At 35.7% G+C, this 27048-nt stretch overlaps 1 protein-coding gene across 2 annotated transcripts; it reads left to right on the top strand.

Moving 5' to 3' along the window:
- Nucleotides 1-855: 855 nt before the first annotated feature.
- On the top strand, nt 856-26796 carry LOC121371184 (Golgi resident protein GCP60-like). Of its 2 annotated transcripts, XM_041496889.1 has the most exons (10): nt 856-1019; nt 6141-6282; nt 7326-7343; nt 14324-14464; nt 15082-15195; nt 16844-16931; nt 18220-18478; nt 20415-20536; nt 21736-21928; nt 24107-26796. In XM_041496889.1, exons 1-10 carry the CDS (start codon nt 860-862, stop codon nt 24313-24315), a joined length of 1446 nt encoding a protein of 481 aa, XP_041352823.1. In that variant the 5' UTR covers nt 856-859; the 3' UTR covers nt 24316-26796. The 2 variants fall into 2 exon arrangements, with proteins under 2 accessions (XP_041352823.1, XP_041352824.1); XM_041496890.1 differs by lacking the exon at nt 7326-7343.
- The last annotated feature ends 252 nt before the right edge of the window (nt 26797-27048 follow it).

Here is a 27048-nt window from a genome sequence, read left to right on the forward strand (position 1 = left end):
CTCTAAAGCTACACATATGTATAAATACTATAATAAAGCTGAATTATATATTAGATACCTTCTGACGACACAGACTACTGTAGAAATGGTATACCGTCAAGGTATAAATATAAATGACAAATGGCGCCTATATATCAGCTTGCCCCCCCCCCCCCCCCCCCCACCCTCACCCCGTTAGCAACATATTTCAATGTCATGCATGTAGGCCTATGGGACAAGGATGTTGGTATGAAGTAGCCCTATGTCTAGGTGTTAAACGGGATTTTTCGAATACGTCATAAAATGCATTCTCATTTTGTTTCTGTCTTTTAAGTGCTCCAGAGATTTATTGAAGTGCTTCCTGTAATTAGCTCGTGTTACCTCTAGCCCTGTTCTGTTATTTGACCCACAAAAGAAACAAGAGCTAATTTAATTCATAAAATGATTGATTTCTCTAATTTGTATGTTATTTTATGCTACATATAATGCTTAAATGCTGAAATCAGGAAACCTTAAAAAAAACCCCCCAAAACCCCCCAAACAAACAAAAAACAGCGCCTGGACAAAATCCTTCCAAAACCCCTGCCAGTAAATCTGTTCTGTTACCTCCTACCAAATCCCAAATTTTGTCCAATGAACCTGGCAAATAGATTTTTTTTATGTTTTAAAGGTTATTAAAATATTTGCAGATTATTAATAATAATAATAATTTATTTTTTTATTTTTTATTGTGGTCACATGGACAATATTTAATATAATATGTAGCAGGCATTGGCAAAATTATTATGCCACGCCCATTTCGACTTTCTATTTCCTTTGCACAAAGTAACACTATTTGAGTAGATAGTAGTATCCGGCAGTACGTGGCTAGCAAACTGTCATGGCGGCGTCTGATGCTGTCGTCAACGGTCTAGAATCGTTGTCAGTGGAAGATTCTTCGCTCAAGAATACTGTAGATTCTAAAAATGACGACGAACATCTGCAAAGATGGGGCTTTACTCTAGAAGATCTTTACAAAATAGCTCTGAAATTTTATAAAGGTATAAGCTTGATTATGAAAGGCATGACTGACCCCGGTTTTAAGTCAAGTCACCGTCAAGTGTCAAAAATATCGACGTGTTTTCGTTATATACTCGTTTACATAATTTCTGCCATAATATATGATATTTGGACCTCATATATATTAAAAAAATAAGCAAAAAGTTTACTCTCGTGGTCTTACCCAATCGTAAATATATTTTTAAAATTAAAATAACCAGAAAATATTACAGTTGTTTTGATTTACGAAATGTTTTGGAGAATTATGATCAGAATAGGCCTAAATAACAAGCAACATGTATGAGGAATAAATGTTGTAGACCTGAGACCATGGTGAGGGCGTTACAACATTCATCCACAAGGGACAGATAATTTGTAACTCCTTGTAGTGAGTTGGTTGTTCACTTGTCTGAGTTGTCACTTTCAGCTGGTTTTTAATATAAAATCCCTCTGCTGTCTTATAACAAATCCATCAACCTTTCATACATTACATGACACAATGTAAGTGACATCATAGCATAAATGCATTCTGTTTACAGCTAAATATTTACAGTACAAAATAATATTACTTTGGTTTCATTAGAATTTTTTTTTTCAATGCTGTTAAACTACTGCTTGTGAAAACATACCGTAACCATTTCATGTTTATTAAACAAATGAGTCTAAGTTATCCAATGGATCTTTGTATAACGTATGTGTAAGCTGACCCATGAATGGAGACTGACATTAAATTAATGAAAGGTGAAGTTCTGGCCTTAGCAAACAACCAACCATACCTTTTATTTTTTAAGCCAGTGAATCAGTGGCTGTAGTCCTAAGCAATCTGCACACTGCAGTTATCAAAAATATATATATACAGTCAAATCTGTCCTGGCGGCCACCTGTATTCAGCAGTCACCTGCCTTAAGCGGCCACTTTTTTCCCTCCCAAACGATTTATAATGTAAATGCACCTGTAATAAGCAGTCACCTGTCTAATGCGGCCAATGGCCACCTAAATTGGATCCCAAATCGCTAAAATACCTGTATTACCGTATTTGACCGGAAATAAGCCCAGGGGGCCAAGACAACTCATTGTGAGCTTAGCATGGGGTGGGCTTATTCCCAGACAAGGGGCCAGTTTTGTTGAGAAAAAAAAGAAGATAATAATTAAAATAAATAATAATAATTAAATGAACTAGGAAGAAAACAAAAAACGTTCAGTAGCATATCTATTAATTAGTGTTCCATTTGTTATTAATAAATAATAATTGTTTATTAATTAAATTTTTTTTTTTTTTACTGGTATCTAATTATCAGAAACACACCTTCTATGTTACAATTACTTACCAGTGAGGTTTATTTACATCCAAAATTTAATGCTGAGAAGACTTAAAACAACATCAATTAACAACAAACTCAATAGCGTACACGTTTCTGACACAGGCAGCCAGCTTACACTACAAAAAATTGTCAATCTAAGGTCACTGTTCTTAGCCAATCAAAATATGGTATTTGCTTAATTAGCATTAACTGCGGACCCAGTGTGGTGGTAAAAATAGACATTGGTTTTTAGTTCATACTTTGGCTTGGATACTTCAAAGAAATACTGCAGGCATGAAATTGAAAACAATGTTACACACTGTTATTGTTAGACTGCTAAATCTCACTGGTGGGTAAAATATTGTGTTACATTTGTGTTTAATTATCTGCAGGAGGTATGACCTTTTAAATGAACTTTGAGCAAACTTGCAATTTCGTGTTATTTTAATTTATAAGGTGACGAAGTTGGGGGTGGGCTTATTTACGAATGAGGGCCTAATTTCTTAAATGCTATCAAAACGGAGGGGGGCTTATTCAAAGACATGGGCTTATTTCCGGTCAAATACGGTAAGCGGCCACAGTAAAATTTTACTATTATATAAAAGAGATATTTTAACAACAGCGATACGGTGCAGCAAATAACCGGTCTTCACATCTTCAGGAATACTAGTACCCATTCAGTCCCGACATCTCTACAGTGTATCAGTTAATAAAGTATGACTCTGGAATGCATCTAATTGCCTCTGGGCAGGCTACACTTACTATGACAATACACCGCACGAAGTAGGAATTAAATAATTAAATGGAAAAAGAAAACAAACTGTTAATTTAATACATTCCATTTGCGTTATTTCTGAAGGAGACAACATGTCAAATGTTGATTTATAGTCGCCTGTGAAGCACACATCTGTTGACAAGCAGTACAGATGGTAAACCAGAACAACAACAAATGTTTTAAAGACTATATATATGGCAACCTGTACTCAGTGGCCACCTGTCTTAAGCGACCACTTTTATCTACTCCCTTGTGTGACTGCTTAAAACAGGTTTGACTGTATATAGGAAATAAAGTATGATCTACCAAAATTGCATACTTATGGAAAGAATATTTAACATTTTTCAGTTATGATACGTGAAATCAAATGTATCACGCAACCATGTTTCCTGTGTTCCCAATACTAGCCTCTATTAGAAACATACTTATCTGCCCTTGATTTGCATGTGTATCAAGCGACACGAACATTCACTAAATTACTTCCGGCGTGTTTACGCTCCAGTCGCAACAATCATGGAGTAGTCGTTGACTTGTTCTTTTATTTTTTGACGTTAATAAAGTTTTCTATTTCTATTATTGTTTGTCAGATTGTGTGCAATCTCCTTTTACAGCAATGTACAATATTTTTTGTGCTCAACAGAAATGCTTAAGACTACGTCTTGGGGGGAGACCAAGAAAATGGGGCTCATTGATGATTGACTCGTTCAAAAGGGCATCTTAATAAAAGTTTTGATATTTGCAATTAATAGGAATGTGTTTGTCTTCATATCACTGTGTATGAATGGAAGTGTACACTAATTTGACTAAATGACTAGCTGCGATTTTCTGTACCGCTAGCTGTATTATTAACTAGGACCTATACAGTAGTTAATAATGAAACTAACGATACAGAAATTCATGTCCTTGCCGTCACCTAACAATACAGTTTCTACCATTTGACTCTGTAATGAAAACAGCTTCAGGAGCAAGCATGCACATATTTTTCAGTAGAATAAACGGGTAACAAATCGTATATATATATATATATATATATATATATATATATATATATATATATATATATATTAAATTTAATTTCATACTGATGATGCAGATAATGCATTTTTGGTGAAAATATGCAAACAAATTGGAACAGCAAGTCCAGTGTCACTGTCAGACAATGTGTAACTGACATAGTGTAATGGACACAATTTCATTATTATGTAATTTAATAGTTACAATTGACTATCCACTTGCAATTATTAATATTATGCACAACTGTTAAGTTGTCCATAGTATATTGACATCGGCCATTGGCCTCTGTCAATATTAATTTCTTCGGTCCGTAAAACATAATATTGCCCGAAATGTGGTCAATAATTGTTTTATTACATAATGTCATCCATAAGTCACGTACATTCCTGCTTTGTTTATCAGAATCGAAATATGTTAACGCTTATAATTTCCCACAATGTGTTAAAACTGATGGGATCTTATGTCATCACATAATCCTATGATGTTGTATGACATGCAGAGGAATGTCGAAATAAACAGTTGAAACATTACCAAGACAAAAATCAAATTTGAGACATTATACCCAGCAAGAGTGTCAAAATCATATTAATAGCAAAATAAAACACAAAATGTGATAAATCTGAATATACATTTAACACTGAAGAGTTACCGATTACCTCCAAATGCATTTTTTTATTTGTAATGTAAAATCCCAAGAGTGCCGATTCCAACTGCTTTTTGATGTATGATACTATCATGTATGTTTCTAAATCTGCGAGATATTCCTTACTCAATTTGACGATTACCGACCTTGTTTTTGTAGTATTTGTGGAATTAAACTTGGTATGACTAAAGATGTTATCTTTTTGCTGAAGGACAGCAAAGTGTTTTGTCATACAGTAGTTAGGTATATACATTACATTATTAAGCTTATTGTTTTAAAAGTACCCATATTAATATGTATAAGCTCAATAATATGTTCGTGTGTACAACATTAGTAGTTATGTTTTTTATGTAAATTACAGGTGTGCATAGGGGATACTGGTGATACGTATAAAAGGCGTACATGGGGGTGGGCAAAACTGGTAAAGAGAGCAATTTTGAGTAAAGATTAAACATATAATTCGTAATAAAGATGAAAAAACCCTTTGTAAACAAATTATGGTAATTAAGAAAAACAAGTCGCATAACAGAACACCTGGATTCAGCATAGGCTGAACCCACAGCAGAGTCTAGGGGTAATAACTTAAATAATTATAGATATCAATAACAACTTTGCGGTCAATTAAATATCAGTTTTTATTTAAATGCTCCTGGATGTGTGAGTACTCTGAAGATAGAGATAGAGTGCCATGGGTGTAGTTAATTTTGTGAGGAAAAGTATGGGATTTTTACCAGCATACATTTCTATCTGTCGTGTCAATGTGTTCAGACAAGCGTAACCTGTGATTAACTTCACGTGTACCTGACCAATCCATAAATTGACAATAAAATTTAAAATATGATGCAGCCAGTCATAACACTTTTAATCAATAATTAAAAGTGTAAAACCAGTACGGTAATAATGGTGAAATATATGTTTATTAATATATAGATACTAATATGATGCATTCATAATAATGCAATTGTACTATAATATATGATAATTATAATTATTATAAATTATACAAAACTACCCCTTTTTATATGTTAATAAAAGACAGTATTTTTTATGGTTAGATTAGATTAATGTTTACTCCAAATTTGGGAATAAAAATGACATAGCCTTTAGGAAATGGTGGGAAATGATGCCAATTATCGCAGTCTTAGAAACAGGTGATAAAACACTACAAACATTAAATATTAATGTAACATGAAAAAATGAAGTTGTGTTTCTGTCCGTATAAATTATTTTATATATATTAAAAAAAATTAATAATCCTATATTATAAATGTCATAATTCTTGATATCATTTGTTTTCTCATTTTGTAAAGAGAAAAAAAAAGGTTACCTGTATACATACGAATCTCAAGATTCCAGTTTAATTATATGTTTGTTTGTTTTTATCTTCCAGAGAAAGAAGGTAAAGCTCTTCAAATTAGCTACAAAGACAAATTGAAGCTTGTTGCCTATACCAAGCAGGTAACCTATGGCAAATTTAGAACAGATGTATCTCCAGATGTCGGCTTTCTTGATGTGGTCGGCAATGACAGAAGGTTGGTATAGCATATTAAATGTATTATTAATTTTATGATATAACCTAATGCATTGCAGTTGGTATTTTACAATTAAGATTCAACATTTCAGAAATAAGCCCATTGCAGAGGATACAAGAGGTGTATTAATGACCTTTTGCATGCTGGTGGAATTGTCTGGAATTTTGTATTTATCTTTTAGACAAAGCCAGATTATTTAATTTGATTGAGTTTTAGTTTCCGGAATAGCTCTTATTTTAATCTTTCTTTTTAGTGTATTAAATGCACGAGTGCATGCACTTGACATGAAATAGGTGTTTTTGGTTAACATTGTCTGTTTTCATTATTATTGCATTGTGAAATTACTGTTGAAAATGCATTGTAGTTCATTATATATCTTCAAGAGGTACATGTACATGCATTTTTCTTCAGGCAAGTAAAGTATTTATAGTAGAGCATCAGTCAATTTATACTCAGATTATGTATGTGTCAGTTGTACCAGCCAATTGAAAAATGTATATGTATATGTTCCCCCAAAACAGCAAAAAAGAAGAAGAAAAAAATTGAAAAAAAAAATTAAAGAAGTAAAAAGGAAAGCAGAACTTTATTTTCAACATATATATAATAATAATATTGAGGTATTTAAAATATATGGAGCTGTGTTTGTTTTATTTTGTGATTAATTTTTACATTTCAAGGTAAAACAAAGCCCAGACCGAAACAAAAAGCACTACCACCCCCCCCAACCCAACAACAACAGCAAAAAAGCACCACCATACAAAAACAAAAACAAAAACAAACCCCCTAAGAAAACAATTAATAGAAGTTTTTCCAATTGTGTTTAGGTACATGATTATTACTTTCATTTAAATAAAAATCATTGATGCCAGTTATCATCATGGCTACAGTAGAATCCGTGGCAGACATGCTGTCACTATTAGTTAAATAATGTCCAAAGAACATTAAACACACATGTAAGGATTAATGTTTTGCCCAAGCAAAGATGAATATATTGTTGCTCTGTTCAAAAGCACTCAAACGTAATTTCATTGATTTTATATCAGTACTGATCCTAGTGAATGGTGAGTATTAAGTTTGTTGAGTTTTCTGTACAATGTACACGTATCTCCATGATATTTGTTTTCATTCCTAACCGTTAGTTTTTTATGTTAGTGTTTTCAGTGATCTTTCTAGGATTTTTAAATAGTGTTAAAATAATTTTACTCAGTAACAGGGTTTAGGCTGAAGCCCATAAAATATTAGCAATTTGGCGAACTTGCTAAGAAAATCTGTCGCTAAATTCATGTTTGATTTAGCCAAACAGCAGAAATGGCGGTACATCTATGAATGACAGATGTTTTTTTAATGAACTTTTTTGGTGCATTGGTAATGAAATATATTGGCCAAATTCAACTTTAATTTCCATTTGGAGATTTGGCGAGTAACAGCGTAAACCCTGCATTTGTACAATAATTCACTGAAGTAGTAGGTAGACAAAACTAGACATGTTCATCTATAGGTACATATGTACACAGAATTTTGCCATCAAATATTTATCCTAGAAAAATCACTGTACATACATGTACATGTCAACTTGATACTCTTTGGTGTCGTAATTCAAGTTGGATTCCTTTGACCAGTCTATGTATTTACACCTAGTAGTTTGTTCTGTTCATGAGTGTTTTGAAGATGGCAACAAATATATTTTACTGCATGCTTGTTGGCTTCCATTGTTCATAATTCTTAAAAAGTCTGTGCACACTGAATGCAGTATTGATTGGTATAATCGTACAGATAAAATAGGTTGTATTGATTCTGCATATTCACATGTCTTGCATTGGAAATTACCAGACGAATTGGATAATTAAAATAATAAAATTGATTCTGTTTGTTACGTATATCACTCATCTGCATCACATTATACAGAAAAAGAAATGACACCTAAGCAGTTACAGATTCAAGGAGTGGGTGCTTGGGGTGTATACCCTTCCCCAAACATAAAAGTGTTTAGAAAATCCACTGTTTAATATGAATATAATGTTATATTTGGTGTTTCCCAGGTGAATGTATATACATAATAAAATGGATGCTAGTTATTTTGAAATAACTAATCTGTAGGCACCCATTTTGACTTGCATGTTATGCATTATACAAGTCAATTGAATGACGATTTCCATCTGGCCATTGAACTTCATTAACATTTGGTTAAAGTCAAGTTAGAGTTTGGATAAATTTCATATATGACCACAGACATTATTCTAGTAAATGTTATATATTTGCTGAAATTCATTTACTTCAAGCATCTTTTAGCTGGGTTAATGTTAGGTTACATTGTGGATGAAGTTTGGATGAAATTACCTTAATTACCTTTTACTTTTGAATTGTTTAATGGTAATTTAAAAATAATTTAGCATAGCTGTTCAGCAAGTGAGAGTTTTCAACTAAACACCCCAACCCCATGAATGTGATCGCAGGGCAAAGTGAAGGTCATACAGAAAATTAAGGTTTGGTTGATGTTTTTCTGACTGCATTAAACACTGAATTACTGATACACTGCGATTATAATCTGAGATCAAGGTCATTTGGGAATTGGTGAAAATATTTGAAATTGCATTTGACTCTTTAATCAGTTTAGTGGATGTCTTTCATATTTGGTATTCTTGTTCATCAGATGAGTCTGAAACAGCAAGGTCAAGGTAATTGGAACTTTGCTTAATTTGCTTTTTAAGGTTTAACTTGTGATTCTTTTCAAGGATGACTTTTATATTTGTTTAGTAAGCAAGTTGCAATTGCATATCTCTTGGGGCCCATGCATCTGACCCCAATGAAAGGTCACAGTCAATTTGAACTTATTAGAATTTTAGTTGCTTATAACTTTCAGATTCTTTCATGGATTGCTTTAATATTTGGTATAAATTTTCATGAAGTGATACAATGAATGTGATACCAGAGTAAGGTGGAAAGAAAATTTCTTGTTTTAAACAGTTTCAAGCTAATATGCTTTAAATGATGTGCAATGTATTGCAAAAATCTTAAAAGAGTGGTATTGGACTACAGTACGTTCCCTACTCAATTTTTAAAAAAGTGAATTGATTTATGTTTTCACTATTTAATATATGAAATATCCTCCGTAAAAGCATCCTGCCTCTTTTCCTGTCTCAGTGGTAAACTGCTTGCTTGATGCGCAGTTTGTCTAGGATTGATCCTTGTCGGTGGGCCCTACTGATGAAAAAATGTGGTGGGTTGTCTCTATGTGACTATGTCATAATTAACAATTGTTTGGCATCCAATGTCCAATGATTAATAAATCAAAATACTCTAGTGGTGTCATTAAACCAAACAAACTGTTCCTATCCCCAGCACATTTTAAACTACTGTATGGTTATTTGGTATGTAACATGGTTATTGCGATATTGATCTAAATGGTGAGAGAAAACACCCATAGAGGATACTCTTTTGAACAGACAGGATAACAATCCATCAAGTGTTGGTTTTCATGAAGCATAGTCTTCAAGTGACCATAATAAATCTATTACAACCACTTGTGGGCCACATAGATGCCAACTTGGAATAAGTAATTATGCTCACAAAACATTGTATGTTGTGTATTATTCAGGCTTATTACAGTTGGTATGCAGCTAAAATGGGGTCACATGATAACAAGTTTTAATATGTCAGAAAATTATTGTTTTAAAAGACATAGACAATAACTGTGTTCTGTTTTAAGATATCTTCTTTATGCTGCGAAGGTTAGAATGGTGAAGCCTGCAAGGCTTTGCCGAGTGACGTTCGCTATTTGGCCTGAGTAGGATATAGCTGATATCTCCAGAAAGTAACTAGTTATTTTATTTTTCTTGCAATCCACGAAAAATGAATTAAATTAACCGTTTTATTTCATAACTTTACCGTTTATAGAGTAGTACATGTATGTCCACACATGTTGAGCCGTGTCGCCTATAATATCCATACACCAAAACAAAATAATTCTTAAATAACAACTGTTTATTTCTTATTTTTAAATTAAAACTTGTCTGCAAAATGGTTTTAAAAATAATCAAGTGAAAATAAAAGAATAAGTAACTTTGAACAATATAACATTCCTTTGTTGATTATGACTAGTAAATTTAAGTAGTTCATCCCAAGAAGCTATATTTTTGGTCATTGACCGAAAATAATAGATTATAAACTAATCCTCATACAATGTATGATGACAATATATATAGTGATTGCAGAATAAATAATATTCAGTGTGCATACACTTCAGTTGCTGTTTGAAATACATGCATATATATGTAGATATACATATTCCATGCTATGTACCAAATTTTATTTTATTTGATATTTTACAAAATAAACATCAGTATACATTTATTGCATGTACAGTTTTGAGAGCACATTTGTTTTTCTTTGTTAAATTATTAAAATTTATCAATTATTTTTGCTTGTTTACGTATATTTTTTAAGTGTTTATTTATGCATCGTTACATTGTACATGTATATATACAGTCAAACATCGATAACTCGATCTTGAAGGGGACGAGGAAATAGTTCGAATTTCAGGGAGTTTGAGTTTTCAAAATTAATATATATACTACTCAAAAGTATTTAAGGGTCAAAAATTTATAACCAAATAAGTTTCAGAGTGTATTAGATTGATGATGTAAACTACACCAAAAATTTAATTTATTGTTCCATATTTACAAAAAACCACAAATAAATGTCACTGTATACAAGAAAGTCACATGACATGCTGTCAAAGTTGAAGGTTGTCAAACATGGATTTTACACATTAGAACATTTGTTTAATAGTGTGTGAATCCACCCCTGGCGCGAATACACTCGACACATCGTTGCCTCATGCTGTTGATCAGACGTCTGAAGAACTCTTGGGGAATGGCCTGCCACTCTGCCATAAGAAGTTGACCCAGATCATGAAGGTTGGCCGGAGGGGCATGGTTATCCCGAACTCTCCTGCCTAATTCGTCCCAGGCGTGCTCTATTGGGGCCAAGTCAGGCGAATATGCTGGCCAATCCATCCTGGCGATACCTTGTTGTCTGAGAAAGTCCGTTACCACCCTGGCGCGGTGGGGTCTGGCATTGTCATCCTGCAGAACTGCCCCGCCGCCAATCCGCTGAAGGCCTGGGAGAACCAACGGCCGGATAATCTCATTCAGATAGCGGATTCCATTCAGATTGCCATCCACCACATAGAGGGGGGTCCTGTGGTGGATAGAGATGCCGCCCCACACCATGACGCTGCCACCACCGAACCGGTGACGTTGTCTAACGTTAACGTCAGCGAAGCGCTCCCCAGGACATCTGTAGACACGAACCCGACCGTCGTTGAGCTGGAGACTAAACCTGGACTCCTCAGTGAACATCACTCGACCCCACTGAACACGTTGCCACCACAGATGAAGCGTGCACCAGTGACGTCTGGCCGTTCTGTGACGTGGTAGGAGTGGTGGTCGAACAGCCTGGCGACGGCAGCGTAGATTATTGGCTCTCAGACGATTGCGTATGGTTTGATCAGACACTCGAATTCCAGTCGCAGTCCGCAGATTGTCACGTAATCGGCGTGCAGTGGTTGTGCGTTGACGTAGAGCCATATTGGTGATGTAGCGGTCCTCTCTATTTGTAGTGCTTCGGGGTCTTCCCGAACGTGGACGATTTCGAACAGAATTCGTTGCTTGGTACCGTTGCCACAGTCGGCCAACGACACTCTGACTGACACCAAGTCTCAGAGCAACATTTCTTTGCGTATTGCCATTCTGAAGCCAAGCAATAGCCCTTCCTCGATCTTCGATAGTCAGTTGAAGTCGTACCATTGTCGAATTTGGAGTGTGCACCGTACACGAACGCAAGCTCCAATTATACGGAAATTCAGCATTGGGAACATGGAATACACATGCAAAGCGTGCAAATGAAGCGCTTTGTGAAAAAAGCAAGTTATGGACACTTAGCAGACCTTTCGCTTTCGCCTTAATTTACGTGCAAATGTAAGCATGTTTTCGCCATTAGAACTAGTCGACAGTGTCAATGACAGTGGATTTTAATTCATTTATGGGTTGCTTAGACCCACATTCGTCAAAATGGAACAATACCATGCGTGACATTATGGTCTAGCTAATATAATTGACATTCAAAAAATAATGTCGAAAATATCGTCTGACCCTTAAATTCTTTTGAGTAGTATATATATGAGTTCAAATTTGAAACTGCATTGCAGCATTGCAGCTGGTTGATTTCACCACCCCATCTCATCTCATCCCATCCCATCCCACCCCTCCCAGCTGTTGGCATCTTCGACGCCTGTGGTACATTCATTTTGCGTATATTGTAAAAGTAAGTAAATAAAACAAAAAAGATAACCCAGATGAATTTGAAATATATGCTTGGACATATAGGCTACATGTATTTATTGACAAAAAAAAAGAAATCCCCCCCCCCCCCCCAAAAAAAAAAAAAAAAAAAAAAAGAAAAAGAAAGAAGGCATTTACATACATATATAAATAACAGAAAGTAACGTTGACGTATTTTACAGATGTCAAAACATGGCGAAATGTAACTAACAAATAAAACACCGAATGCTGAATAACACTATAAGTACATTTGTTTTACATAAAATTATTTACGCTTCACACCTCTGTTTTCTTTCTCCAATCTGGTCACCCTCCCCCATTTCTGGGCCTTACACAAGATTGCTTGGATGACAAGAAAGCAGAACTTTTTAAAACCGATCTGGCAAACCCCAAGTTACCGGGTCCTTCCCCAGATTGCTCGATCTGTGATGTATCCATTTTTAACATAACTAAACGACTGGGAATTAATAAATATTAACTGATACATAAATATAAAACCTAAAGTTTTACCCTGATTCAAGCCTTTGAGAGCAAATACAAACAACACTAACAATTATTACAAATGCTGTTTGAAGTTAACCAGACTGTGTCTGTAATTAAGTATTACGTAGCGAGGCTCTTTACCATGGACGAACACCGATTACCAAACACAGGATCATTTCATTCTGCTTTGTCGGCGATCTATTATTCTGTAATTATTACCTTAATCCTTGACAGTCAAGACCACCCGAGACAGGCGCGCTTTGCTTGATTGACATAATTGACAATAGATTCGTCTTTAAAATACTATTGGCAATCCACACGCATCGAGTTTTAGAGGTGCATACTCTATTATCTTTATGGCGGGACCAAAGAATTAGGTCGAGAGATCGAGTTTTCGAAGTTTTAGTTTTTGAAGGTCGTTATTACTAGTTTGTACAGCAACTCAACCAGGACTTTCGCTTCAGATCGAGAGATAAAAGTTTTCGAAAGATCGAAGGTGGAGTGATCGAAATTTGACTGTATATATTCAAGTCTAAAATACATACATGTATATGGACAGTTAAATTAATTTCTTTACAAAGATAGAAAAAAAAACAGTAAATTAGTTTAAATTTTTATCTCCCTAGATATTGTTTAGTTACTTGTCCTAGATTGTTGGTGTTTTAAAAATTCTTTGATGAGTTAAAGTAATTCAGTAGTGGCTTTCTAGTAATATTATATAAATGTATGAATATCATCTTGTCATGGCAAGCACTCTAGCCTTTGTTAGTGGAATGATTTGAAATTTTATGTTGTGCATAATTTGTAGCAGAGTACTGCCCCTTTGTAATTTAATTAACTAAAATGTAAATAGCGACTAGGAATATTTTACGTGCACTTTTTCACAGACATGATAGCATATACCACTGTCTTTAATATACTTCAAATAGTCCACTGTGTGGAATTGAGTTTACGACTCTTTGCACCTCAAGTGAGATATCCATGGCTGTGCAGCATTCTACTCCATCTAGCAAAGAAGAGTTCAGTACACATAGATGCATTAGTTTATTTGTGATTGTGCAACAAAATAGTAACATGGCAATTTAGTACAGACAATAACAATAAAACTGCTGTTTCAGATCAACATCAAAACAGCTTTTTGTGGCACCTCATAAATTTGGAGAGCTGCTTTCACTCTTAAGTTTTGTTAGTAAAAACTGTGTAAATTTGCATTCCAGGCAAGCCTGGCAGTCACTGGGGGACATGTCCAAGGAGAGTGCAATGGCGGAACTGGTGAAACATCTCGACAGCATCTGTCCTCTGTTCAAGCCATTCGTGGAGGCACACAAGACTGAGCGTGATGAGAAGATAAAGAGAGAGTAAGAGATTGGAATTACCAGTGTTACATGTAAATGTTGTAGACAGTTGCAATCTCGAGTATATTTTCTTTATTTAATCATTTAGAATAGATCATGCACGTTGGTTTTCTTACTGTTTTATACCATTCTTCCATTCTTCCATACCCTTCGGCAGTCTCAGAATAAGGGCTTCATTCCACAGTTTGCTTTACATAATATTAAAAAACATGTCAACAGTCTTGAATGTTATATGAAGGCAGTTAACAATGATAGCTATAAGGTACAAGTTAATTAAAATGTAGGAGATGTTTTTGTTTTAAAGTACTTTAGTAATTAATCAATAGAATAGTACAACCCCTCCAATTGCCTATAGCTATCTGCAATGCCGTAGAGATTGTCATGGAGGTTTTTTTTAGTTCTCCATGGCACTGTTTTGCCTTGGACTATATTCAGGGTTTTTTTTCAATAGCATGTTTTTTTGTCGTGGACATTTTGTAATTGCAGGGGTTGTAGTATGTTAAGATGAGCTTGTAACATTGTTTTAAAGCAAGGATGCAGTTTCATTGCTAAGCAAGATAACGTGCTGATAACTTGTTACACACACACACATAAGTAATTTGTATGTCTTTATTTTCCAGAAAAGAAGAGGCTGAGAAGATGCGCCAGGAAGCTGAGGAACGTCAACACAAGGAGTTGGAGGAACAGGCCAAACTGCAGCAGGAGGCTGAACGCAAACGCCAGATGGAACAAGAGTACGATTTTTTTTTTTCTTTATCATCATGTCAGATGTTGTGCACCATACGTTACCTTATTTTATTAGTTACCATAAGTTACTTATTTTATTAGTTACCATAAGTTACCTTATTTTATTAGTTACCATAAGTTACCTTATTTTATTAGTTACCATAAGTTATATTATTTTATTAGTTACCATAAGTTACCTTATTTTATTAGTTACCATAAGTTATCTTATTTCATAAGTTACCTTATTTTGTTAGCAGTTGCCATCATTGAGATATAAATTGCTGTAGGTCGGTAGCATGGTAAAGCTTCTCAATGATGGCAAAATGTACACACCTGGGCCCGGTAACATAAAGCACTCGTAACACTTACGCCAGACGTATGCCATACATAATGTGTACACCATACATAATGTGTGGCGTACGTCTGACGTAAGTGTTACGAGTGCTTTGTGTTACCGGGCCCTGGTGTATAACATTTGAACATTTGAAATATGTCTACATATAGCAAAATAACCTTTCAGTCGTGTTTGTTTGCTGCAGAAGTCACTTTGAAAAAAAAATGCCCTAGGCAAAAAAAGAATTGCCATCGGTGTGTGTCATGTCACCCATGGCAATTTAAAAAAAGAATTGCCATCGGTGTGTGTCATGTCACCCATGGCAATTTAAACAAAGAATTGCCATCGGTGTGTGTCATGTCACCCATGGCAATTTAAAAAAAGAATTGCCATGGGTGACATGACACACACCGATGGCAATTCTTTTTTTAAATTGCCATGGGTGACATGACACACACCGATGGCAATTCTTTGTTTAAATTGCCATGGGTGACATGACACACACCGATGGCAATTCTTTTTTTAAATTGCCATGGGTGACATGACACACACCGATGGCAATTCTTTTTTTGCCTAGGGCATTTTTTTTTCAAAGTGACTTCTGCAGCAAACAAACACGACTGAAAGGTTATTTTGCTATATGTAGACATATTTCAAATGTTCAAATGTTATACACCAGGGCCCGGTAACACAAAGCACTCGTAACACTTACGTCAGACGTATGCCATACATAATGTGTACACCATACATAATGTGTGGCGTACGTCTGACGTAAGTGTTACGAGTGCTTTGTGTTACCGGGCCCTGGTGTATAACATTTGAACATTTGAAATATGTCTACATATAGCAAAATAACCTTTCAGTCGTGTTTGTTTGCTGCAGAAGTCACTTTGAAAAAAAAATGCCCTAGGCAAAAAAAGAATTGCCATCGGTGTGTGTCATGTCACCCATGGCAATTTAAAAAAAGAATTGCCATCGGTGTGTGTCATGTCACCCATGGCAATTTAAACAAAGAATTGCCATCGGTGTGTGTCATGTCACCCATGGCAATTTAAAAAAAGAATTGCCATCGGTGTGTGTCATGTCACCCATGGCAATTTAAACAAAGAATTGCCATCGGTGTGTGTCATGTCACCCATGGCAATTTAAACAAAGAATTGCTGTGGGAGACAAATTCTTAAGTTCGAGTGTTGTGTTAAGATTAGAAAAAGTAAGCTTAATTTCGAATACTGATGACATGACAAATAAAAAATAAAAAACATATAGAAATGTTATTTTAAATTTATTAATATCAGTTAAAGTAACAATTTATTTAATTTTAGAATGCAGATCCGAACTGCTTTGAACCAGCAAACAGCCCAACAATTCAAGCAGTATGCAGAACAACAGTACCCAGGAAATGCACAAATGGTATATAGACACAGTTTATTTGAAATAGCTTATGTACTGGTGGAAGGAAATAACCCAAACCCTCATCCACAGTGTCGGACAATTAACCGGGTTACTGATGTTCGATCTCGCATTGATGACATTCAATCCAACATTACATCTTTGCACATTATACAGACAGTGACTGAAAATGTTGTCTATTATATCAAGGGTTCCCTTATTTCTTTCTCTCAGTATATATACATAGAGGATTCGTCACAAATGTGGTTTAATATGGAAAATATCAACTGAGTCTACGTTAATTGGCATTTGTCGAGGCTCTGATATTTTATGAATAGTCCACTTTTTCTAAACCATCATTTCAAGTGTTTTTGCTTAAGGTAGTTCTTTTATGATTCATATTTCTCAGTAGTACCTTTATTGAAATATAGCACCTATCTGTTGCATCAAACTAATGCTTCATAAATGGTATATTAAAGTTAGGTATGTATTACTTAAAAAAATAAGTCTTGATGTTAATTGATGACAGCTGTTTCTGATGGAACAGTCACCATATTTTTGACACCTGACGCCAATGGGGTTTGATCCTAAGACCAAAATACATCAGGCGAACACTTGTTCGACTCAGCTAAATACTGACCTTGTTATGGATAAAGTCAGGATTAAAAGATCTGTGTGCTGATCATAAGAGTGAAAGAAGGAACAGATAGGCCCGTGGTTGAATGGTGGTACCCCTAAGAATGAAAGATCTTAACATTTTATTGACTTAGGATATTCGCACTGGTCCATGAGTAGAGGGGGAAATTGCTTACATTTAGAGTCAGGTTAAGTGTTAATGAAAAGACTAAACAAAGTTCTATGATGAACAGTCAATGAATGCTGAATATTGTTAATTATTACTCATATGGGCTCAAATATATGGGTAATATTTTTTTTCGTTCTCTGCACAGTATGCAGATTGCTTCTACAGCCACTGATTGGCTGGCTTTATAATGACACTTGGTTGGTTGTTTGCCACAGCTGGAACTTCACTTTCATTCATATAATATTTCCATTCACGAGTCCCTACATTATACCATCTACAAAGATTTACCGAACATTTTGGACTCCTTTCTTTCATTAACATGAAACGGTATATTTTCATAAGCAGCAGCTTTAGTAGCATAGAAATATAATTATTATCTAATCAACCTCGTGAGTGAATGCGCCAAAGGCTCGGGTTTACAACATTCATTCACTTGGGACAGATAGTTCATAAATTCCTCGTAGCTTGTTAGTTATTCTCTAAATAATGCGTTGCCTGTTTCAGCAAGAGGAGCTGATCCACCAGCTTCAGGAGCAGCACTTCCAGCAGTACATGCAGCAGATCTACCAGCAGCAGTTGCTTCACCAGCAGCAGCAGATGCAGCAGATGCAGGCCATGAACAGCACGGCACAGAGCCCACAGAACATCGGCCATGTGGTGCAGAACGGACCTGTTGGTCCGGTCACCCTGGCTGGCTCGCCAAAGAGGCAGCGCGACGATCAGGGGGATGGTACTACTGATGACACGGGGGAGGAAGGAGAAGGTAATGGTTCTTTCATTCATCTGCCAGTTACTTCAGATAGAAATGTTAATAGTTTTACTGTGTGGAAAGTTAATTCCCACCATTGTTCTAGTCAGTACTCCTCAACTGGTGTAACAAGGGCCACAGTATGTCCTATCCTGAGGAGTAAGGAGAAGGTAATGGTTCTTTCATTCATCTGCCAGTTACTTCAGATAGAGATGTTAATAGTTTTACTGTGTGGAAAGTTCATTCCCACCATTGTTCTAGTCTGTACTCCTCAACTGGTGTAACAACAAGTGCCACGGTATGTCCTATCCTGTCTGTGGGATGTTGCATATGAAAGATCCCAAGCTGCTAATTGGAAAGAGTAGCCCATTACGTGGTGGCAGCAAATTTCCTCTTTCATGATCTGTGTGATACCATATAAACATAATTAAAATGTGTTGAGAGCATTGTTAAATAAAACATTCCCACTTTCACACTGTTGTAATTTAAGGCTCACAGAAGTTCTCTAAATCCATTTTGTGCCCTGTTGTGTGGAACTTTACAATGGCAAATTTCATACATTTATATGTCAGCATTATATTACCTGTAAAATGCTAATTTTGACGGAAGATGACTGAAACATATGGTTACTGTCTGTTATTTGACTACTTTCCTGTGCTGGAGACTGTTAGACAGGTACAAGTCAGTATGTAGACATTTCCAGTCTTTTAAAGAGTAAATTAGCTAAGTTCACATTTAAAACGTTTTAGAGGTTGGCTTTTGATGGACACAATTTTGTGTAGCATAACTTTCAGTAATAGACTACACCCATTCCAACCTATCCAACTAAATCCACCAGTTTTAACTACCTACCAACCCACCTGTCCATCCATCCATCCATCCATACTCATCGATCCATCCACCCACCCACCCACCCATCCATTCATTCAACCATCCATTCACCCATACATCAAAATACACACCCATTCAAAACCCACCCACCCATCCATCCATCCATCCATCCATTCATCCAACCAAATCCAAACAACCAGCCAAACCCATCCATCCATGCGACCATCCACCTATACACCCAAATACACACCCACCCAAAACCCATTCATTCATCCAACCAAATCCAACCCAAACACCCACCCAAACCCATCCATCCATCCATCTATCCATCCATCCACCCACCCACCCACTTATACTTTCTATCATATATTTGACTTAGAAGCTTATTGGTGTATGCTATTGGAATGTGGACTATTTCAGCATCAGACACCCTGTCGGTGCCCAAACTAATGCCAGCTTCATTCTGGACACGTAAAGATGTGAGCGAGTTTAAGAACAGTGTACGGCACATTAAAGAAAATGTGATCAAAATTTCCTCTCTGGCTACAGCGACTGTGAGTTGGATTCAGATTAGCTGAACACTGTTGATATGTGTATGTGATATTGCTTGTTGTACGTGGTGGTAACAGTCAGGCTGTATTCATGGTTATAATGAGGGACATAATACAGTTTCTTTTATTTCACTATCAAACTAAGTTGACATAATGTATAATAAAAAAAACAATTGAAGCTTATAAATGCAAAAATGCTCAAAAAATATATTTTTAAGATAATAATTATTTTTTAAATTATATTCATTTGCAGTTTGTAAAGTCTCACTGCACAAAATATGACTGAAAAAAATCTAGGAAGAAAAACATTTACAGTGCATACCCATTTACGAAATAAATAAAATCATGTTTGTATCTGTTATAATAATATTTATTTGTTTATACTGGATAAAATATGATTTTTTTAGAAATTTCAAAACGTTCTCTCAAACAAAAATCTCACACTTGGTATTTATCCCTCATTATGATAATATAGCCTGACATTGATATTGGTTTGCGTTGTGGAATCTGTCTTGTTATGTTCTTTGTTTTCCTGTCATTCTGTAAGATTCTGCTTTCCGGTGTTTTAGATGACATGCCTTCAATAGCTGCTGCCTCCATGTGGACACGAAAAGATTTAAAAGAATTCAAAGATTCCCTTCGAAACGACAAAGACTCTGTTATTAAGATAGGCTCAGGAGAAACAGTAACTGTGAGTACTCACAAATAGACGTTCAGACTAATGAGATACCTGTATTAACCTGTTTTAAAGAAAGCAATGAGAAATAATGGCATTCAGCAAACCACCCACCACCATTAGTTAAACATGAATTCTTTAATAAAAGTGGGCCCATTGAGCTATTTCTCACTCCAGATAGTGCACCACGACTGGTATATCAAAGGCCGTGGTATGTATTATCCTGTCTGGGATTGTTATTCAGGAAACCAAGTATAATTACTGAAATCTAATGAAACAAACAAAAACGAATAAAAAACAATAGATGCAAATAACATAATATGACAAATTGCGGAATCTAAACTATGTTACAGAATGACAGACTGCTGCTGTTGAAAACACTAGCATGATCATTTAGATTAAACTACAGGTTAAGTGGTACAGACAGACTTGATATAAAGAGTGCTTTGTTTAGCAAGCACCTGTCTTGATCAGTAAACCTCCCCCACCCCGGACACTAATCATAATTTAATCTCCATTTAAAGGCCATGTTGTGTAGATAGCTGGGTAGCAGGTCAGCTTTAAACTTTTGTTGCTTTACAATTTTGATTTACAAAATTGTTTTGTTTTTCGTTTTTTTTCCCTGCCTTGTTTATTTGTGTGGTGAGATGTGTGTGTACAGTAATTCTGTTGTGGACATATGTGCTTTATCTTAGTATTATTTTGACATGGTAGCTGCATTAGTTTAAACTTTATTAATGTTTATGCACTCATGAACATACACATCAGTTAAATATTTCATAAAATGTGCATCAATTTCCAGATTTTGGAGTTAGCAGTGAAAGTATACTGTTATGAGTACAACTAAAAAAATACCACAATAATGTTTACATCAAAACACAATCTGTGCCCATTGAACAAGATGTTAAAACTGTGCTTTGTATGATAGATGCTATATCATGTTGTACAAAAACCATGTTTTTCTAAAAAATTACATAATTGGATCTATGGCATTTTGAAAACTCTTCAGGTATTGCACAGACCAAGGGTAAACGTAAAAATAATTTTATAATAAATTTGTGCATAAAATTCACTAATAGCAAATAAAAAAAATATTTCAGGACATATCAACAATATGGGCATTATAGCATGTAATATTATTTTAAAACCATCATACTTTCAATTTGTTTGTGATTGATTCTGTTTATTAATAGTTTGCATTTTAAAATTTACAGGTTCGAGTTCCAACTCACGAAGATGGGACATGTTTGTTTTGGGAGTTTGCCACAGACTATTACGATGTTGGGTTTGGTGTGTATTTTGAGTGGACAATAGCACCCAGCAACACTGTGAGTGTTCATGTGAGTGAGTCGAGTGATGAGGAGGAATTTGAGGAGGAAGCAGAAGGTACAGCTGAGACACCTACAGGTAAGGCAGTGTCACCCTCTACAGTAATAGTGGGGGGGGGGGGGGGGGATGTCGCTCAGTTGGGGAGGGAGCAGGATGTAGCCCAGTGGTAAAGCACACGCCTGAGGTGCAGTCGGTTTAAGATCAATCCACGGCGGTGGGCCCATTGGGCTACTTCTTGTTCCAGCCAGTGCACCATGACTGGTATATCAAAGTCCATGGTATGTGCTATCCTGTCTGTTGTATGGTGCATATAAAAGATCCCTTGCTACTAATGACAAAATGTAGCAGGTTTTTCTCTCTAAGACTGTCAGAATTACCAGCTGTTTGACATCCAATAGCCATTGATTAATATATCGATGTGCTCTAGTGGTGTCATTAAACAAAAACAAACTTTAATTTTAACTCGGTGGTGGAGCACTTGACTCCGGCCGAGCGTTATATTTATTTATTTATTTCAACTTATTTTCGTGCTTATATCCAATGACGGTTCAAACCGCTGTCATGGGCACATACCTCGGCTAACTGGGCTGTTTGTCCAGGACAGTGGGTTAGTTGTTAGTTGGTTAGTGGTTAGTGAGAGAGAAGAAGGTGTATTGGCCTTACATCTACCCATTGAGCCCTTAAGAACTCGCTCTGGGTTGGAGCCGGTACCGGGCTACGAACCCTGTACCTACCAGCCTGTAGTCTGATGGCTTAACCACGACGACACCGAGGCCAGTGTTATAAAACTTTTAGAGTGTAGGAAGAGTCTGGTACTATAAAGCCAGGGCAACGCCATACAAATAGTATGCATGTGGGGTCTTTAGAAATTCAGTCTAGACTAAAAGTTTTAAAAGCATGAGCCCAGGTGCAGTGGGTCGCAAGATCAGTTGCCGTCATTGGGGTTGTGTTCTTTTCCAGTCACAACCAGCGATCCATGACAGGTACATCAAAGGCTGTGGTATGTACTGCCCTGTTTATGGTAAAGTGCACCATCCCACAGACAAGATAGCACATACCAATGGCCTTTAATATACCAGTTGTGGTGCAATGGCTGGAAAGAGAATAAGCCAAATAAGCCCACTGATGGGGATCAATCCTAGACCGACTGCACATCAAGCGAATGCTTTACCATGTATATATATATAGTCACATAGTCTGTGTGACTCGGCCTGTAGTAGGTTAGTCATTGTATGACAGTAACTTTGAATGTTGGTGTGACAATGTTATCATGCCAGTAGTGAAAGGTATAAAAGGTAAAAAGTCACCCCAAAGAAACAAAAATTACAAGGTTTGGATAATCAAACCTCATACTCGATATGAATAAAAGAACATCAATAATCAGGTGAACGTACCTGCATCATAGGGCAAAGCTGTATGACACATACATGATGATCATGTTATATCCCACTGTGCTTATGTATTATACTGCATGTATTTAGTCTCTTTCACTGAATGGCCTTTCCAAAAAACCCAATAAACCATATATCTCCTGTTTTATTGATTGAAAAAACACAGTCCCTTTAAAAACCAATTGTGCCACCCAAATTTAATGCTGCTATGAATTATTAGTTCCCTACCAGTCCAAATGAAGGGAACTATGGATTTTGTCTCCATCTGTCTGTCTGTCTGTCTGTCTGTCCTACACATAGTCAAGATATTGAGCTGAAATTTTGTGTGTAGGCTTATTATGTACAGTTTGACTTTAATTGATATACACATTTTTAACAGAGTTATGGCCCTTGAACTTAGGAGATAGAAAATTTGTTGGGCCCGTAGCGGACATTTATTGCTTTAGCAATACTCTCTAAATGCTTGTTATATGGTACAGACAGGTATATTTAATTATTTTGTAACCACAAAAGTTGGTAGTGTATCATGAAATGATTACTGACTAACCAGAGAAGTGGGAAATAATTATTTAAAAAAATTGATATATATATATTTTACTTACATCAATATACAATATACTTGGTTATTATTAAGATAATAGTTATTTTTGCAATAATATTCATTGCCAGTTTGTAATGTTTTACTGCACACAATATGACTGAAAGAAAAGCAAGGAAGAAAAATATTTACACTGCATACCCATTTATGAAATAAATAAAATCATGTTTGAAACATTTGTTTGCTGGTACTGGATAAAATATGATTTTGAAAAATTTCAAAACATACAATCAAATAACTTTAGCAACTTTTATTTGTTTTTATCAGGGAAAGACGACGTAGAAAGAGGCAAAAAGCTTGACAACCGACCACCAACTGATGAAATCATTCCGGTGTACCGCCGTGACTGCCACGAAGAAGTGTACTGTGGCAGCCACACGTATCCCGGTAGAGGAGTCTACCTGCTTAAGTTTGATAACTCGTACTCTCTGTGGAGATCAAAGACGCTGTACTACCGAGTGTACTATTCCAGATAGGCTTGGAAGTGTAGCAATTTATGTGGGACGATGTAGCTGGGGTATTTAAAACACAATTATTATAGGACACTGTATGCTTGAGGTCAGTCAGGTGAAGGAATGAGCAGGGTTATTAAACAGACGGATATTGAGATGGAAAATAGAGGTGGACGCATTGTGTGTGGAGTGAGTGCTACTAATTATCTCTTGTCACAGTATCTCATGTCTTTGTTTCTCTCTCTCCTGCATTTGTTTAAGTATCATATCTGTTGTGTTTGTTTTGTTGATGAACACAAGCTTTGCCAAAGATCTTATCATTGAACAGTGATATATTTAATAATATTTATGTTAGGAGACAGTAAGCACAGTATAATGATGGTTTGAAATAAACATAGTTGTTGGTGAGAATTATGCCCAACAACAACTTATCCACCTCAAGATATCCTATGCTCCCAACATCATAAAAGTAAAGAAAAAAGGCGCCTATATTTTATTGTGATTTGAGAACTAAATTAAAAGCCAACCATTTTCACAGTGTGTTAGCTATTATTTACATCACTGTTTAACATATAGATTTTTCTTCGTCTGATCTGTTTGAAATGTGTGTGTCCATGTTCATATTATTATTGTTATTTGCATTTGGTCATCATATAAAATATTTAGTCTCACAGTATTCTACTATAACTCCCAATGATACGAATTGCAAGCATCCACAATCTGCAAATATATGGGAATTCTCACAAATATCATTTGGGCTGATTATAAAAGTTAAAATCAACAAAATTTGCATTACAGTAATGGATTGATAACAGTGGTGGTCTCACAAGAGCAGCAGAATCTCACTGCATTCGCCATGCTAACCTTCGCAGGATGCAACCAATATCATAAAACAGTAACCAGTTATTCACTGTATATTTTGCATACAAGTTGGCCTTAAAATCCATTTTTGATTAAAACCATTGTTCGCCAAATGTTTGAGAAAGTCACTAGCCCTTGCATAATCTTTGGCTAGTGCCCTATGTATTATAGTAATACAGATGATAATTTTCAGACCAAGAGTTCACTAAGGGTTAGTGGATTTGTTAAACCATGATTAAAACTAATTGAAGTTAATTTAATTAATATAAACATCACACTAAACTATATAGAGTGAATTTAATGTATATATGAATCCAATAACTTGAGAGAAAGAAGGGAAAAGGTAGTTTGAGCACTATTTCCTTTTTTCTTCCAAAAACTTGGTTGCAACAATGTTTATTGTTCTAAAATTAAATAAATCCTTTTGTATATATATTTGTCGTGTCTGTCACATTTATTACATCAGTGCAAAATGACTTTCACATTTGACTGACCTTTATGTCCTGTGTCTTGAAATGAATAGTGTCAGAATGAATGAAAGAATGAATGATTGAATGAATGAATGAATGAAGGAACGAACGAACGAACGAATGAATGAACGAATGAACGAATGAATGATTGGCTTGACCACAGTCTAGCATGAACAAAAGAGGTTAATGGTTGTTAAATAAATGTTAGTGAATCAGTGGATGACAAAATAGTAACATTCTATAGACTAAACTAAACAGCTGTGAAAAGTAACGAAAATCACAGATAAATTATTATAAAAATGTAGTTTTAATACACAACATGGAATGTTAGTTGATGTGTATATGTATTCACTTTTACCTGTATATTCTGACATACTGGTCTGACAAAAAAAACCCCTAAAACCCCCTGCATACTTCGCTTTAATCCACTAAGTTAAATGCTGGTCTTAATTTAGATGTGACATCTTTTTTCCATTGTGGTTTCACAGACCCAAGAATGTATTCTAATGCGTATGAATAAATAACTGAAGTCCCCACTTTGCCACTGAGATGAGAAGCACTTCATCATGTTGTTTTGGAATACACATAAAGTGGAAATTAAGTCCGATTAATGTAACACATTACTAGTGTGTCAGATATGTACTGGTGGAAAGAAGTAAGGGACCACATGGTATCTGAAGCACTAGAGTAGTATAAAATACAGAGTTGTAATGTGGGATTGAATATCTGTACTGTGGAAATGACTGCCAGTAACAGTTAACTTCCTGATACTATGGATGATGGTTTTGGTTGCACTATTTGTGCTTACTATTTATATGTTACCTTATTTCTTTCCATCGGTATAAACTTTGGAAAACATGTGTTTACTTATGCCATGTAATAACACATTTGTGTATGCTAAAATTCTGTTACTGTCAATTTATTAAATGACTGAAGAATCAGCCTGTCGGGGGGGAAAAACCAGTTATTTTTGTCTTCCTATACATACGTATTCCTGTCTGAAATATGTTCATCTGTGGCATGCTTTCCATTAACATGATTCCACTTGCAGAAGCCCAGTGGTAAAGCGGTCGGTCTAGGATCAATCCCTGTTGGTGGACCCATTGGGCTATTTCTCGTTCCAGCCAGTGCTCCACAACTGGTGTAACAAAGGCCGTGGTATGTACTACCCTATCTGTGGGATGGTGCTTGTAAAAGATCCCTTGCTGCTAATAAAAAAAAGTAGCCCATGAAATGGCGACAGCAGGTTTCCTCACTTAATATCTGTGTGGTCCTTAACCATATGTCTGGACACCATATAACCGTAAATAAAATGTGTTAAGTGCATCGTTAGATAAAACATTTCCTTCCTTTCTTCCACTTGCAGAAATGTGCTTTTCGATACCTGTGTTTTTGCAAGCAGATTACTAAAAAAAATTTGACATTG

Source organism: Gigantopelta aegis, chromosome 4, assembly GCF_016097555.1.
Source record: "Gigantopelta aegis isolate Gae_Host chromosome 4, Gae_host_genome, whole genome shotgun sequence".
NCBI lineage: Eukaryota > Metazoa > Mollusca > Gastropoda > Neomphalida > Peltospiridae > Gigantopelta > Gigantopelta aegis.